This window comes from Vipera berus (assembly GCF_964194415.1).
Source record: "Vipera berus genome assembly, chromosome: 6".
Taxonomy (NCBI): domain Eukaryota; kingdom Metazoa; phylum Chordata; class Lepidosauria; order Squamata; family Viperidae; genus Vipera; species Vipera berus.
This window is the reverse complement of record NC_138208.1, coordinates 62,499,795-62,517,956: the sequence shown is the minus strand read 5'-3', so window position 1 is coordinate 62,517,956 and position 18,162 is coordinate 62,499,795. Positions and strand designations below refer to the sequence as shown.

The 18,162-nt window shown below is 40.9% G+C and overlaps 1 protein-coding gene across 1 annotated transcript in view; it reads left to right on the top strand.

The window, feature by feature from the left end:
• MGAT3 (beta-1,4-mannosyl-glycoprotein 4-beta-N-acetylglucosaminyltransferase) overlaps positions 1 to 18,162 on the top strand; it is a 57,056-nt gene extending 38,894 nt beyond the window's left edge. The window contains exon 2 of the mRNA XM_081331715.1: positions 11,338 to 18,162. Within this exon, the coding sequence (XP_081187841.1) occupies positions 11,339 to 12,844 (1,506 nt within the window). The 5' untranslated portion in view covers position 11,338 and the 3' untranslated portion in view covers positions 12,845 to 18,162. The remainder of the gene's footprint in view (positions 1 to 11,337) is intronic.

The window sequence follows — 18,162 nt, the reverse complement described above, 5'->3', positions numbered from 1 at the left end:
GGATGTCATCAAGGTATACTAGGACCCCTTTGTATAGGTGTTCATGTAGGACCTCATTAATCAACTGCATAAATATAGCTGGCCCCCCCTGCAGTCCAAATGGCATGACTTTGAATTGGTAGCTCCCCAAGGGGCAGTTGAAGGCTGTCTTCCACTTATCCGAGTATTCAATCTGAGCTGGCCTGGCTGCTCTGAGGCGCCTGGAGTCTCCACTGGGCTTAATCCACTCTGATGACCAGTCCAATTCTCCTGGTTGTTTGGGTCTAGCTCCCAGCTGGGAGGATTGCTGAAACTCTTTCCCTGCCGGCTTCTTCGCTGGCCCTTCCCCCGCTGTGTGGGGTGGCTGCTGGTGCTGGGGAGCTGGCTTCAGGCAATTTTACTCCCTCCATTATGGGATCTTCCCCAACTCTTTGCCAGACTGCCTCCCAAACTTGGAGACAGCGAAGACGGGAGGTCGGGACTTCCTAATTAGTTTAAAAAGTAGTGTGGATTCCAGCTTGATGTCATGTTCCCCACATATGGGCTTTTCAAGTGACTCTGGGGCATTGTTTACCTTAAAAGTCCTTTATTAGCCTAATACACCGGCAAATGCTTGCTCAAAGGAAGCTGGAATCTGAAATCTCCGCCCCTTGCACAATATATTAAAACACAATTCTCCATGTTTCTAATTTTGTCATTAATCATATTCTCCAATTAATTTAAGGAATCAGTTTCCCTTCCATTAGAAAACCCGCCAAGGTCTTATCTTCTCTAGTTAGAGATGGCCTTGAAAGGTGCAATCCTACTCATCCCCCCTCCCAACCTTAAACTAAATCTCTTGTCAAGCAATAACATTCGATGTTAGCAGTGTTGACATCTAGTTCACTTACTCCTAGAATACCTGTCCTAGTCCATGTCCTTTCCACTTTAATGATATCCAGATTTCCTTAATTCATACTGCAGATGTTCTATGTTCCCATCCTAGTGTTTCCAAAAAAACTCTGAACTTTTCTTTCAGTTCTGCCTACTATATATCAGCATTTGGACCTTTCTCATATGTGTCTCAACCAACTGAGTTAAACTTGTAAGGTTGTCCATGCTTGCCTTGTCATAGAGCCATCTTTAGATTTCAGTGGCCTTTTGTGGAACTGTGTTCTTGCAGGATCCAATCTGGGTTGATCACCAGCACCAGAGGTTTAGTCTTCCAAGCTTTTGGACTTATGCTGGAGCCCAACCTCAGGGAATTTTTCTCTCACCAGACATTCTGGTTAGGGAAAAGTTCCCCGAGGATGTACTCCAGCATGACTCTGAAAGCTCGGAAGACTAAACTTCTGGTCCCGGTAACTGACCAGATTGGATCCTGCAACATTATCTTGGGACAGATATATTTGCCTTCATTCATGAACAGCGTTCTTCTCCACAATCCCGCACATCCTACTAGTAATGCCTTTCATGATCTGTGACTGCTTATTTGTAGGGTACATGCCATTTATATCTCTGAGGAACTGACACTAAGGGTGAGGGGAGTGAGTCTGTAGTTGGTTCCCATAGTAACTTGTCAGTATCATCTTTGTTGATGAGAGGGGAGACTGAGTCTGACAAGAAAGATGTTGTCAAGGATTCTGGAGATAAACCTGAAGAAAGAATGCAAGAATCATTATCTCTGAGAAGGAAGAAAGAATAAAAAGAATCTCAGATAACTTCCTCTTGATTTGGCTTAGTATAAAAGCGGGTAGAGGGAAACAGATTTACAACATTCTATAATACTGTACAAAAATGAAGTTCTAGTACTCCTTGTGTTAGTCTGTTTCCTGGTCTACCTTGAAGGGCTGATACCATTAATCACATAAGGCAAGTGACGTGTATTAGTAATGGGGACAGGGCTGCATTTTTGCAATCTTTTAAAATCCTTTTTTAAAGTGACTGTTCTAAGATTAATAGGTGCATTGAAACAAATAAGAGGCTTGCTTGCCTGTTGAAAACTGACAAAGTCATAATGATGTAATTCATAATACAATCTTGGGGAACTTGAAAGCACCAAAAATTGGGATTGCAGGGCAAAATCAGCTGTCCCCAGCAATTAGATTTATATCTGTCCCTTAGGAATGTTTATAGATCTTAATTGGCTCTGAATTGTATAAAAGCAAGGAGCATTCAAGAACAGAAACAATTCCAACTGTTTTATTTTCCAGTGATTGAATGCAATGAACTAGGATGCAAAATGGAAGGTCATGCTGTAATACACAATGTGTCCCTTCATTTAAACACTAACTTGGCAGCCAGAGTGGTATTAGCAAAGGGAGTGTTGATGGGTTAGAAATACAGTAGTTGATTGCTGGAAGGTGGGTACTGCACTAAAGTGAAGTTCATTTTTCCCATTTGTACTTTGAAATAGTACTTGCTAGCCACCTGAGTAATTCAGAACACAGTCCCAAAGCTTGTTCATAAGTAAATTTAAAGCCACAAGAACAATACAAACAAAAGGAGAGGACATCATAGAAATAAAGACAGAGGGAATATCTTGGTGAATTTTAGTGAGCAGGAGGTTCAGTTATTAACAGTATTCAAAAATGGCACTAGATATGATTCACAATATTTAACAGTTGTAGACCCTCAACAAGGAGGGTAAAATGGAAGAATGTAAAGCAAAGTATGTTTATGATCAGGTAAAGAGACTTAAAGATATTTAAGTCTCTAATCTCTAAAGACATTTAATCTCTTCACTTAGGGGGGGGGAAGATTCATGGGTGCTGAGGATGGATATTAGAATAACAATGAAAAGGCATGGAGGAGAATTCAAGGTTAGAGGGGGGAAAAAGAAAAAAGGAGGGAGAATTGCCCTTTTCTAAAACTTAAAGAGGGCCATAAGTAAAACAATGGAAAAGATATTTTCTTTTTAAAGATATAGTAAGAAAACTAAATGAAACAAAATCTAACAAAGAGGTACACATATAAATATGGATTGAATACAAAAGTGAGTGGCTAATATGAAAGAAGTACCTTGAGGTGGTTTTGTCTAGCAATGCTGAATGGATATTGAATTGTAGAACAAATATATGAAGGAGTGGGTGGATTGGCTGAGAAAATCAGGGTTGAGAGATGAGAAATTTGAAAACAAAAGGCATGGACTGAAGTTAAATTTGGACATCGCAGAACTCACTTGATTTGCAAGGACAGAAAGGTATGGAGAGGTATAGTAAAAAGAGGATTTAGTAGATATGTTTTGCATGGACTACCTCCAATTTGGGACTTCCTGTTTTGCCTTTGGTATCTGTTCATGAATAGAAAGACTGACCATTATTTAAATAGACTAAGTAGAAGGGGAAATAAAAAAAAACATGCTTGACTTTATCAGATTTTATTCTGCTCCTTGAACTCATCAGATTGAATTTATTCTTCCATGGTTCAGAAAGATTGGAGAAAGATTTCCTTAGTGCTGGTCAGTTGGTTTAATATTGTAACTATTTTCTTTTGTCTGTGGATACTGGTGACAAGGAAGTGTAAAGCAAAGGAACTTACAACAGCATCCCAAGCAAGCAGTACAAATTAACTGCAAATATTGCAACAACTTGCAGCTCTCTAAATAAACTTTGGAGAGACAGTAGATAACACTTGTCTTTTGAGGGAAAGTTGAAACTGATGGAGACATTTCAGGTAGAACAGTTTTTCTCAACCTTGGCAAGTTTAAGATGCATGGACTTCAAGAATTTTCCAGTCAACGTGATTGGGGGATTCTGGGGATTGAAGTCCATGCATTTTAAAGTTACCAAGGTTGAGAAACACTAATGTAGAAGAACCAAAATCTTAGTTCTCAGTTACTGAAGAGCTGTCATGCAGAAAATGGATCAAACTCCTCTATTATTCAAAAAGAGATTAAGACAAAGAATTTAAAATGTCAGGGAAATGTTTATGTTATGACAGAGTCACAGGCTGTTTTCGGGAAGTAATAGATGCTCTGAGATATTTAAACAGAAGCTGGACAATCGTATTTTGTAGATTCTGTAGTTAAGGGATATATGGCTGTTCTAGGTCTGAGGACTGCATTTATGTTGAAAACTTCAGTTTTAACAATTCTTTTAACAACTGGCCCCCATCTTCACACAATTTTTAGTAAAACACTGGAGATGTGTTATGTCCCTTCTTGCTTTAAATGCTCTACCATCATCCTGATTCCTGAGAAATCCATTAGGGCAGGGCTTTTCAAACTTTTCACAGATTGTACCACTTTTAGGATATGGTACCACGTCGCCTAGCAAGGTGTCAAAAACTTGACCCCCCTCAAAAAAGGAAAAAAATTGATAAAGTACAGGTAGTTCTCGACTTACAACAGTTTGCTTAGTGACTGTTTGAAGTTATGTCATTGAAAAAAGTGACTTATGACCATTTTTCACACTTATGACTGTTGCAGCATCTCCAGGGTCATGTGATTTACATTCGAACGCTTGGCATAGTTATGACGGTCACAGATTCATACTTACGATGGTCACAGTGTCTCAGGGTCATACAATCACCTTTTGCAACTTTTGGACAAGCCTGGCTATGCTTACCTCCTCGTCAAAGCTGCTGCTGCTGATGTGCCCGCTCTCCTTGGCCAGGTTGCTCATGATGGATGCAGGAGGGCAAAGTGCTTGGGTCAGACCCACTCCCTCTCCATGTGAGGAGACCCAGCTTTGTAACCAAAGCATTCTTAGCAATAGGAGAGATAGGGAGATCATGAGGATAGGCCAGGAGGATGGGGGAAGGGGATGGCAAAAGGACAGCAGAGCTGCTGGTGGCCAAGTACTAAGTCAGGACATCCCTCAGACCCTCCCTCCCTCTCATTCCAATCTCCCTTCTTCCTTGCTCCTTCCCTCCATCCCTACCCTCCCTCTTTCCCTACCTCCCTGCTTCTCATTCCGATCTCTTTCCTTCCTTCTTTCCTTCCTTCCTCCCTCCCTGCCTCATTTCCCATCCTTCCTTCCTTCCCTCCCATTGTCTCTTCCTTCCTTCCTCCCTTCCTTCCTCCTTCCATTCCTTCCTTCCTTCCCTCCCTCCCTCCCATTGTCCCTTCCTTCCCTCGGTCCCTTCATTCCTTCCTTCCTTTCCTCCCTCCCTCCCTCCCTCCATGCCCAGGAAGGGACAAGGGGAGGGGGAGAGGCTTCCAGCATGGCCACCATGCTACCAGTGGCCATGGCTTGAAAGACCACTGTAAATTCCTGGACAAGAGCTGCACAGCCATGTCAGCACAGTGGTGGGAAGATATTTATAATGAGGGAGGGAGAAAAACAGGCAAGAAATGCAGATGGGGAAGGGTCGCCCTCTGATAGGAATGAAGAAAGGCAGCATCCCCTGAAGGAGATCAGCAAATGGCTCTCACCCACTTCACACACCCATGGACTCCCGGGAGGGGGGGCAGGTTTTCGCTGCAAGTGGAATGAGAGTCACTTGCCTCCTCTACACCGCCCAGACCCAAGCCTGCCTGGTTTCAGCAGGTAACGGCATGGTCTCCTTAGCACACGGAGAGGCTGGGCTGGGTCAGGTGAACTGACGAACTTCCCTGGGCACGCACAGAGGCAGCGGTGAGCACCTGGCACCTGGAGTCCCAGGTGAAAGGGAGGTGCTCAGAATGCGGTCAGCCAGAGGGGCAAAACAGTCACCTAGGATGCCAGGACACCTCTAGTTTCATAAATCATAGGAGGGCCGAGGTTGGAGGAGAGGAACAACGGCAAAGTCACCACGGCAAAGAGATTACAAAGTAGCTGGATGGGGTTGCATCGGGAACTTCCCACCCTTAATTCTATCCAGGGTCATTTACTTTCTTCTGCAGGTGCTTTCTGAAAATGGACACCCAAAAAACTTTGATCTGATTATAGCACAGCCCTCCAATCCCTACTTCCTTCTCCTCCCCTTCCAAAAACCTTCAGCCTTTTATTTCCTCCTGAAGACGAAAACTACCATACCTCTTACCATAGACCTCTTGGCCCCTGATGTACACCGCGCAGAGAGGCTGGGCTGGGTGAGGCAAACCAGTAACAAGCTGTACCTGCCTGGGCGTGCGCAGAAGCGGCGGTGAGTGCCTGGCGCCTGGTATCCCGGGTGAAAGGGAAGCGCTCAGAATGCAGTCAGCCTGCCAGACACCATGCGCTCACTGCCACCTCTGCATGCACCCAGGTAGGTTTGACCTTTTTGCCAGTTTGCCTTGCCTGGTCCAGCCTCTCTGCGCAGTGAGAACATGCTGCTGCTGGGGTCTGGGCGGTGTAGTGCAAGTAATGTGGACTCTCATGCCACAACCTTCCCCAGCTGCGTTTCTCACCTGTTTGTCACTGCCACCTGTGTGCGCACCCAGCCTGTTTTTTATCCTCTCTTTTTTTGCCCCTCCTTCTCCTTTTCTCTTTGGTGCAGCTCTAGCTGACTCTTCCTCCTCCTCCCAAGGCTCCATCTTTTTTTCTCTCTCCCTCTCCCACCCAAACTACCTCCTTTTATATCCCTTCCTGTCTCTGCACCTGTCCTCCTCCTTTCTCTTCTGTGTGTGCCGGAAATGCTGATCCTGGGGCCTTTGCCTCGCCCCAGCAGCTCTGCAGCTCCTGAGGACTCTGGATGTCCTGCACTGCATAGCTTTGGCTTGTTCCCTCCCCAGCTACCCATGGCTGGACTGGGCAGGGCCGCATACCACCTGCCACATGCCAATGTACGGTGGTACACATACCACCAGTTGAAAAGCCCTGCTATAGGGCATTGTGTGCCAAGACAACTAGACACAGGGATAGTTTTTTTCCCTTGTGCCATCACTGCTGAATTCTCACAGTTCTGGCTAATGTATATCTATATTAACCCATACAGTGAGGTTGAAGTATTATATTTATCCTTTTTATTATCTTCTTTACTTTCCCCTTTTATTGGTATTATTATTTTTACTGTTATTCTCTCTGTTGCTTTGTAAGTACACCGAGTATTTCTGTACTGGATACAAATCCCTTGTGTGTCTAATCACACCTAGCCAAATAAAGTATCCAACCCAATCCAATTGTTTTAATTGCTTTGATTTTTAACAATGAAAAGCTTTAATAGTTTCTAGTCCTTTTTTATTATATTGTATGCTGTCCAGAGTCATTGTATCAGTGAGGTGGGAGGTATGGAATATCAATCAATCAACCACAGAAAGAAAGAAAGAAAGAAAGAAAGAAAGAAAGAAAGAAAGAAAGAAAGAAAGAAAGAAAGAAAGAAAGAAAGAAAGAAAGAAAGAAAGAAAGAAAGAAAGAAAGAAAGCTGGATTCTAAACAGCAAAGAGAAGGGCAAACAAAATTTGATTTAATTTATTTAAAGTTCAAATTGAATTAAATATACTTTCAGAAGTATATACTATCAGAAGGTTGCAAAAGGGGATCACATGACCCCGGGACCCTGCAACCGCCATAAATGTGAATCAGTTGTCAAGCATCTGAATTTTGATCACGTGACCGTGGGGATGCTGCAATGGTCGTAAGTGTGAAAAACAATCAAGTCACTTTTTTCAGGGCCATTGTAACTTTGAACGGTCACTAAATGAGCTGTTCTAAGTTGAGGACTACCTGTATCTTCATTGCATTTGCGGGGAATAGTAAAGCTAGAAGATGCAGTAGAGAGTAAGATGAAATTCAAGGTCTCTTTCTTTGTCACACAGTCCGTTAGTAATTAATTAGTTAATTTCAGCAATAATTAATTTTAAAATGTTGCACTTCCATCTTTTAGAGCACAATAATGGGCTGATTCAATCATCTCTTAAGGCAAAATTACACATCAGAAAATACAAAGGTTGACACCCCCTTTTCTCGATTCCCTCCCCCTTTTGACAGCATGAATTTTATCACAACGTATTACTTTGCTGTGAGTTTACTTTGTTTTTTATTTTTCTGCTGGATAATAATCAGATGTGAGAATCTGGAAAAGTACATACAGTAGTGGTGATGTCAGTTCTTAAAATTGCTATAAAAATGTATTAAAAGAGGGAGAAATAAAACGATAGCAGCTTAAAGTCTTCTGCATCAAAGAAATGCAATATTTGTTTCCCAAGTGGCGAAATACTAGCCTTAATGCATTATAACAGGGCTTTTCAACCTTTTCACCCATTGTACCACTTTTAGGACATGGCAGCATCCGAGTACCACCAGTCACCTAGCAAGGTGTCAAAAACTTGATGACCAAAAAAAGAGAAAAAAGTGATGAAGTACATGTAGTCCTCGACTTACAACTGTTCGCTCAGTGACTGTTCGAAGTTACAATGGCATTGAAAAAAGTGCCCCCCAAGCCACAGCCGAGCAAGATACCTGCCTGCCTGCCCAGCAGCGCTCTTCCTCCTGTCCGAGATTTTCATTGTTGTGAGCATTTCTGTTGAGGATTAGCAGCGGGCATGGGGTAGGGGGTGTTTGGTTTTTATTTCCTCCCCCTCCTGCTGGGTGGTTGCAGCAGGTTTTGGTCACTTCACATGACCCTGGGACACTGTGACCGTCATAAATATGAATCAGTTGCCAAGCATCTGAATGTAAATCACAAGACCCTGGAGACGATGCAACATTCCAGCTGATCGGTGCTTCTTCTGGGCTCAGAAACGCCAGGATCAGTGCTGAGCTCCAGCTGGAGCCTGGCACTGATCCTGGTGCTTCCACTGAGCCCTGACAGCCCTGCAGCTCCAGCCGTCTCTCGCTCAGGCTTGTGCGGTGGTGCCACTGGTTCAGCTCATTCCCCTCCCACGCTACCACTTTTCTAGGATGGTCGCATACCACCTGCCAGGTGCCAATGTACCACAGGTGGTACCCTGTACCACTGGTTGAAAAGCCCTGCATTATAAGATCCAAAGAAAAGACAAATTTAAATTGTTGTCTTAGATGCATGAACCATTAGAAGATGATTTCCTCCACGGTACATTAATTTCCTCTATTTCTGTCTCTGTAAGTGTATTTAGTATTTTCAGAAGGGCAATATAAAAATAAACAGGATTTCTCGATGCATCTCACATGGAAGTTACAGCTGAAAGATACTAAAAAATTCACAAGCATCCTTGAAAGCATGAACCCATCCTTCACTTAGTCAACAAAAGATGCTGGGAAGCAATTTTAACTGAAGTGTCCTGCATTTTAGTGGGTGAATCCTGCCCACGGTTCTGATGAAATACCTAAATCCCTCTCTGCCCCTGTATGTATGCATCTATATATGTATGTGTATATGTATGTTTGTGTGTGTGTGTATATGTATACACATGTGCATGTAAGTATATATGTATTAGATTAGACTGCATTAAAAACTACTGTATCAAGCAGACATGCATATTAAACAATACTCCAAGTATGATATTTTCTATATTATTTCACAGGGAAATTCATGAAAACATATATTGTGCTTTCTTGCTGATGCTAGATGACATTAGCTCTGGAATGGAATTTCTAGTTAGAACTGTAATAGCTGAGAAAAATGTTAAAATTTCAATATTTTTATCATTAATTCATCTAGTTTGAATTTGGGGATTTTCTAAAGTTATTTAAACCATTTTTGAGGATTCAGCCTGTCTTAGCTGTTAGATGATTAGTGCCAGCCATTGGCAGTTCCCCAAAAGGGTCATCAGATGGAGGCAAAGAGGCTTCTTTGCTTCCACTGATGAGCCAAGGGTCTCAGACCCGACAGCCCCATTGGCGAGAGAGTTTTATGGTCAGGGAGGGACCAAGACCCCCCATAAATACCTCTGCACGAGGGGCTGCTCTTTGTTCTCTTGTCTTCTTATTCTAGTTCTAACTCTACTCCTAGCCCCTAGTCCTTCTTCTGTTTTAGTTATGTAATGCTAGCTTGCTCTTATTTTATTTCTCTCTCACATGCAGGCATGAATGCTTTCATGCAAAGTATTTCTTTCTCTTTGATCTATCATTGAATAAAGCTAATATGATTGCATCTCTGCGTGATGCCTTTACTTGGAAGCACCTTTAACGATTCATCGTGAGATCACCTCACATTAGCTGCATAATAAAACATGGAAATTATTTTTTTTTATTCTAAGTGAAATATATTAGTGTTGGTCCTTAATATGAATTGTCTTTTCAATTTGCACCTGGCTTAGAATCCTGTAAATAGCCATTTCTGGCAACGTCTAAAACTGTTCTGCTTTTCTATAATTTTTTCTTATCATCTTGAAGACAGACAAAAAGAGTCTTAAGTTAACAACCACAAGACTATGTTTGTATTTGTATCTGCATTACTTCTGCATTTTTCTCCCACTACCTAAAGCAATACATTCCCCCATAAATTAAATTTTCATTTTGCTTTCTTTAAAGAGATTAAGTTGCTCATAGACAGAAGGGGAAAAAGAATCCCAAACAGCATTCTAATTAAATTACATTTGTTCAATATGAGGGAATCCATGGCCCTCCTAATATTGCCAAACTATAGCAGAGACAAAAGTGAAGAATCCAGAGCTTTACATATGAAAACACCTTGTGGGCCAGTGGTTTCTTAACCCTGTTTTAATAGCAATATTAACAACTAAATCAAAAATCTAACCTATTAAGCAGCCCTGGGGTTGGATTGAGATCACTTGTCAAGATCATGTGATTCATACTGTCCATAAAAGACAATGACTTCCTTGCGATCTCTAAAATTGCCTTCCTTTTGGGAATAAGAAAACTGTGCAGAAAACGTGGTGAGCCAATCATTCTCTCCATCCTTCATCTTAGGGTTGCCATTGTGGAGAATAACTGGAGACCCTTTTAGGCTGAAGGAAAGCCAAGATGTAAAATTTTAGGATTTCAACTAACATTAATTACTTCAATGAATGTTGCCATTTTTGCATGACTTAATATGTGTTTATATAGTTATTCAAAATGGTATCAAAGCTACCTCTATGTATAATTTAACTGCTTATTTCATTTTCTTTAGTGCTTTTACAGGCCATCATTCAGAACAAAACTCCTAATGTAACTGACATTTAGAAAAGAAATTACATGAATGTCAGAATTAATACAAAGTTCCATATAAGAACAGTAGGACTTGAGAAGACCCTAGGACACCAAGGGTCAGTGACTGAAGTCACAGTAGGCTTAATAGCATGGCAGAATTATTTTTGCATTGGTTTTATCCTATTGTGTCGATTGTGTGCATTTACATATATTTCCTATATTAATATTGGTCTTCTCCAAACAGCTTATCTATCCTATATCTGGTAAAGTCATTTTTATATAGCTGGCTTTATTTTCCTCTATTATTTATGTAATCTTTCTAAAGCAGGGTTGCTTAGTGTCCTATGTTAATGAATGATTGTAGTGGGAAAAGAGACATTGGAAAGTGCTTAAGTATTCTGGCAAGCTAGTGAAAAAAAACAATGACCAAACGCTCCCTCTCTTCCCTTTCTCTCCATTGCAGGATGAAGATGAGACGTCACAAGCTCTTTTTGACTCTGTGCATGGCTGGTCTCTGCCTCATCTCCTTCCTTCATTTCTTGAAGGCCCTCTCCTATGTCACGTTCCCCAGAGAGCTGGCATCGCTTAGCCCTAACTTGGTGTCTAACTTATTTTGGAACAATGTACCAGTCACGCCTCAGGCTAGTCCTGACTCTGGGGGTCCAGAAATTCTCCGTACCCCACTATATTCCCACTCGCCACTGCTTCAGCCTCTTTCCCCAAGTAGAGCTGTTGAGGAGCTGCACAAAGCTGAGTTTGTGCTGCCTGAAGACACCACAGAATACTTTGTACACACCAAAGCTGGTGGTGTCTGCTTCAAGCCAGGGACTAAGATATTGGAAAAGCCACTAGCAGGACATCCAGAGGAGAAGATAGAGGGAGTTATATCAGGGCGCACAGGCCGTAAACCTCTGAGTTCCACTGGGACAAAACGACGTAAATGGGTGGAGTGTGTGTGCCTGACAGGCTGGCATGGACCCAGCTGTGGTGTTCCCACTGTGGTTCAGTATTCAAATCTCCCCACAAAAGACCGTCTGACACCACGGGAGGTGCCCAGGAGAGTCATTAATGCCATCAATGTGAATCATGAATTTGATCTCTTGGATGTGCGTTTTCATGAGCTAGGTGATGTGGTGGATGCTTTTGTGGTTTGTGAATCAAACTTCACAGCATATGGTGAACCACGCCCTCTCAAGTTCCGTGAGATGCTACTTAATGGCTCCTTTGATTACATCCGCCACAAGGTGCTCTATGTCTTCCTGGACCACTTCCCCCCTGGTGGGCGCCAGGACGGCTGGATTGCTGATGATTACCTGCGTACTTTCCTAACTCGAGATGGCATCTCTCGCCTCCGCAATTTGCGTCCTGATGATGTTTTCATAATTGATGATGCAGATGAAATCCCATCACGTGATGGTGTGCTTTTCCTCAAACTCTATGATGGTTGGACAGAGCCTTTTGCCTTCCACATGCGCAAATCTCTCTATGGATTTTTCTGGAAGCAGCCTGGTACTCTAGAAGTGGTTTCTGGTTGTACAGTTGGAATGCTCCAGGTTGTTTATGCCACCGATGGAATTCGCCTACGCCGGAGAGAATATTATACCATGCCAGGCTTTCGACAGTATGAAAACAGCACAGGTCATATCCTAGTACAGTGGTCACTGGGCAGTCCACTCCACTTTGCTGGCTGGCATTGCTCTTGGTGTTTTACACCTGAAGGAATTTATTTTAAACTGGTTTCAGCTCAGAATGGGGACTTTCCCCGTTGGGGTGACTATGAGGACAAGCGAGACCTTAATTATATTCGGGAGTTAATTCGGACTGGTGGGTGGTTTGATGGTACCACCCAGGAGTATCCACCTGCAGACCCCAAAGAACAAATGTATGCCCCCAAATACCTTTTGAAGAATTATCAACGGTTTTCTTACTTGTTGGAAAATCCCTATCAGAAGGCAAAGGGAACAGGGTGAGGGGAGTGGGCTTGCATGAGAAAACATGGAAAAAGGGGAAAAGGGAAAGTGAGACTGTCTTTTGTTTTTCCCCCCTGCCCCATTCTGCTGGGATATGTACATTCTCTCTAACCTATCAGACCCACTGCAGACAAGAGATTTAGGGTATGTGTGTGTGGAAAGGGACTCCTTGTTATGTGAATAACTGGGAACATTCCTGTCCCCAGGAACTAGCTTTTTGTAGGATTGAAGAAAAATCTGATGCAGGAAGCATGCGTAAGACATGGGATTTGGGGAGCATGCAGTGGATGTGAGGGTATGAATGTGCCAAAACCTCTACAGCCTTTGTAGTATAGCTAAGGATAGCCTTCAATTCCATTTTTAAAACCTGGTTTCTTCTAAGAACTTTGGCATCAATGGCTGTTCTGCTTTCCTAATATATGGCCACTAAGAGAGATTTTGTCAGTGAAAATGGACATTGAGCTCATCTAGGATCTTTATATTTTGCCATGTGTGTCTGTTATATGAGGATATAAAGATGGGAGCACACACAAACTGGAAGCATAGTAGCACCAAAGAATTCTGCTTTCCATCTCATGATTATGGACATTCAGGGAAACTTTACAAACTGGCAGGGTATGAAGGTTGAAAAGCTGTCTGATTTTGGATATATTTTGGATAGCTAGCCTTTAATATAAGAATAAGATGACAGCACAACCTGTAGCCCACAGATTTGAAAAGAGTATAGCTATCACAGATACACTTCCCTCTTCTTCAGCAACACAATGTGATGTTTACATTTGCAACTTAAACAGGGTGTGTCTAACGCTTCAGAGGAAAGGAGAGGTCAGCTCCAGTGCCCGTCTTTCTACTTCTGAAACAGGAGAAGTGCAAAGGTACTTGGCTCTATGATGCCATTGTTTTGAGAACAAGATATTATTGTTGCTGTACTAATACCAATCATTTGGTTTGCAAAGGCAGAGACGGGGAAGGAGGGTGTCTATCTGATGGAAATGAAATGAGAAGCCAACAGTTATAATTTGGATGCCAAGCATTTCTATGTTCCATTTATTTTTGCAGCTTTTCTTTTCAATGAAATATATCAGTGCCCCCCATCACTTATGCATCTATGGCCCTACGTCAGGACAAAAAACAGATCAAGGTTTACATTCTGTTAGCTGCTAGGAAAATAAATGAAGCAATGAGGAGGAGCTCAAAAAGAGTTTCTTTGTCATAATGTGTTATTCTGGTCTGCACCTCTTTCCCTGTTTGATCCACCCAGCATTTTACACTTTTTTCTGTCTTTACAATATTTGAATTCCTACCCTTCTAGAGAATGCAAGCCATGTTGTTTGTGATTTGTCTTTTGCACTTTTTGTCTGCAACATACTCTGCCAGTTCATCTTCTAACTTTTTTATGTGGTGAATGTCTAAATACAGACTCTTTTCCAATAGCAAAATTTCAGGAAAGAAGATTTGAGCTGGGAGAAGATGAATAGGATTTTTTGGTATGCGCTTCAAGGACAGCTCCTTCACCAGCAAAGTAATATTCTGTTACTTGAATGAATTCATCAATAGTTTAAAAAGAAATTATTTTATGATAAGAGCCCTGAGCTTGCTTAAAATCTGTCTTGTTACCAAGAAGAGATCTGTACTATTTTTTATCTTGTGATCAGCATAAGTATGAAGCCAATGTTAAATTATGTTAAACTTTCCCTCTATGGAAGTTACCTGCTCTATCATAAAATTAAACTGAGCCAGAGAAGATACATATGCTTTATATTGTGAGAAAGATTTGTCATGTCAAAGGAGAACTGTTGGGCACAACAGAAAAGACTATTTCAGGGGTTCATGTGGCTATGCTAAAGCAAATGTGTAGCAATAGCAAAAGAACCACTAGTGAGGAACTAAAGGTAGTGAAACACCAGTTTCCTTAGCATTTCTTCATTGCAGATGCAGGAAGTTTTTTGCCTTCACCCTTGTGAGGAAATGAGAATCTAGGCCACAACTCCATTGCTCTCTGGTTTTAATTAAACTTCAACCACCAGGAGGTCTATCCACACACTCAGCCGTAAGAAGTGACAGGAGTTGATATCCAACATCAGAAGGATTGCAAGTTGTCCACTTTGGCATAGGGCCAACTCAGTGTTCTCTTGTTAGGTTGGACTTCATATTTGGAAAGCTAAGGAAGGTTACTCAAGAGGCTATGGTTTTCAGTGCTTACATTTCCAAACTTCCATTAAAAAACAGTAATTAGGAGATGTTTCTTCAGTATTGATAGGGACCAAGGAAATGGAGGAGGTGCTTCCAAACTACTGTAACAGGGGAAAACCTGCATTTTTATACTCGGACGTAAACTGGGAGGTTGAAGCATATCTGGGTATTGGGTTCAAGTCAATCAGCTTTACTTATAAAGACAAATGGAATGTTTTTCTATATCATTATTATGGAGTTTCCTAGAAGAATGCACCCTTTCCTTCAGCTCAGTCAACGCTGATTTTGACACACACATAATCTACCATCTTTTGTATGTATTACTGTGCCTGATTTTTACAGTGAATGCCCATACATACGTAATTCACTCATTAGCACAGTTTTTTTTTGTTCCATCTGTCATCAAAATGCAGACAAAATGTTTCTGAGCTCTTCTTTTATCTTTCTACAAGTTTTTTTTACACACCCCCCCCCTTTTCTTTCCCGCATCTCTTTTTCTCCCTTTATTTTTTCCCCCCTTCCACTATTGTGTTTAAGGAACAGATCTCATTCTAAATGGATAAGTTAGCACTGAATTCCTCTGGGACACTGAAAGGACTCTTTGTTCTGGTCTCCTCCTCTAACTGCACCAAAGTGAAACTTGAAACTGACCTCTATTGGGAGAGAAAGGGAGAATTTACAGTAAAACCTTTGCTTTAATAATAGTAACAACAAACTTTTGCACAGGGCAGCTTGAAACACTTCTAGTATATGAACCATCTATTTATTTATTATATAGCTACTAGCATTCAGTTTCATAGAGCAGACTGTAAGGAACTTTGCACTAATAATCCTTTGGGCATCTGTTGTGGGGTTGGGTATGGGAGACTATTAGTTTTGGGAAACGGCTCTTTTCTTTCTTTTTTTCCTTCCCAGCTGGAGCTGATAGGATAATGCCAATAGGACAATGCCTCTTAATGGTTGTTGATCAAATATATATATTTCCTTTACAGCCTTTACCTCACCCCATTCTACTCTACACTTCCAAACAAATATTCCGAAAAGTTTAAGCATAATTGCCACAGTCAATGGCAGCCATACTGAGTAGTTGACAAGTGGTGCCTATTTTGCAGACTGCATTTGGACTTTGGCTTCTCATTTGTGTAGTGTTCAGAGAACGCCTTACTCCTCCTACAAACAACATTCTGCTCCTGTTTCAAACCAGGCTGTGATGCTGGTCCTAGGCTATGCCTCTCTTGAATTGCAAGTGAAGGAATTCAGTGACCTTCTTTATAAAGCATAAATTTCTCTCAATACAGAGAAGTACACAAAGAGAGAGAAGATATTTATATTACCAGCTTGTATGATGTGCTAATTTTGTGACTGCAATTGGGATGTGCTCCGTCCTCTAGTCCATTTTCTGCAGCTTACCATAGCAGAGGCCAGGACCAGTACTATTATTTACTTCTTATATGAACTAGGCTAATCATGGCTTTATTTTATTCTTATCTTCTTATCTTTTAATCTCTTATACAATACAGACCGCAACTTACCTACTACCTTTGTCCATTTCTTCTAATTCTCATTATCTATGTTCACTACAATTCTGACACATCTTATTTTAGCTTCCCACAACCTGCTTTTAGAATGGCAATCAAGCCCACTTAAGCAAAATCTGTGGTGGCTGAATATTAATGCAATTGCTGTCTCAATATCTAGGAAAATACTAAGTTAAGAAAAGTTTTTCTAGTTAAATAAGATATCTGGCATTAACTAGAGGATTGCATATGTTCATCACTTGATTCTCTGTGAGGTTCTTTCCTTACTTTCCCTATTTCTCCTACTATATAGCTCCATATTATCTTCCCAATATCTGTATTACAAAAACAGGAAGTTCATTTTATTTTCTTTAGCAGGCATACTGTTCAAAGAGATTCTGAATCATTTAAAAGTGTTCTATTTTTAAAAAATTGCAGCTGAAACAGACTTTGAACCTGAACTGATATTTATATCGGTTCGTTGCTTGTTTCTGGCCAATCACTTATATTTTTCTCTTGTTTACTCCTGGTTTCAAGTGATGGATGTCTGACTTACACTCACGTTCTGGCATAGATTGTAAGGTACAAATATTATGTCTGGTAAATCCATTAAAAAGCTAAATACTTTAATAAAGGAAGGGGCTGCTGTTGCCTTCATTTATGTTTACTTCCAAGGTGCTATTCCACCTTTGGAGAAACTTTAAAAGGGAAAATATGTTGCTTGTAAATCCAGTGGAGACAGAGGCCTTAATAACACTACAGTTTTAGGACATAGAGGTAATTGTGTTACACCATCATTGAAGTTACTAGGCTTGGTACATTGGCTTAAAAAGAAAATTTTGGCAACAAGGATGCACCACTGTCCTGTATAATTACCACAGAAAGAAGTCCTGAAAAAAGGACTTCTGTTTCTCAAGGAAAGGATGTGGGATATCTTATACTAGCAAACTGAAATAGCTTTTGTGGCCCATGTTGGCTAAGGTTTATGTGGGACTCGCCAAATAAGTAGAAGTCCTCTAAAGTCTAATTTATAATACCTATATTAATAATTTTCTAAGGGTAAATCAGTGTGTACATACTGAAATCATTTTCTCTGTAAATGGTTGGATTTCATTTCACCCTTAAAGGGATGTTTAAAGGAAGAAATAAAACAAATTACACAATGAAAGGGAACCTGGGATGTGTGCTTGTTTTTATTTCAAACTAGAACAGGAAGACGCTCAAGGAAGAGGGTAAGAGAACCTGTTTCTTTCAGCTCTGAATAAACACACATACATATATGGAAAAGTATGCAGCATTAAAATGTTTGTGTTCTTTTTAATGGCGTGTAGATTATGTAACCATTTTTTCTCACAGTTTTGACAGCTTGATTCAGCCATCTATCCTAGTTGTTTAAACAAACTGCATGACAATGTAAGAATATGAATTAACTTCGTCCCCACTAGATTCTGAAAAAGGCTCCCGTTAGCATTAGAGTTTATAATCCAGACACAGAAGAATGCAGAAATATTATATTAAATATTATATATTATAACAAATTGCTTAATATTGCTATTAATAATTATCAAGATAATTTAGAAAGGATATGAGCTGGATATTGATGGCATA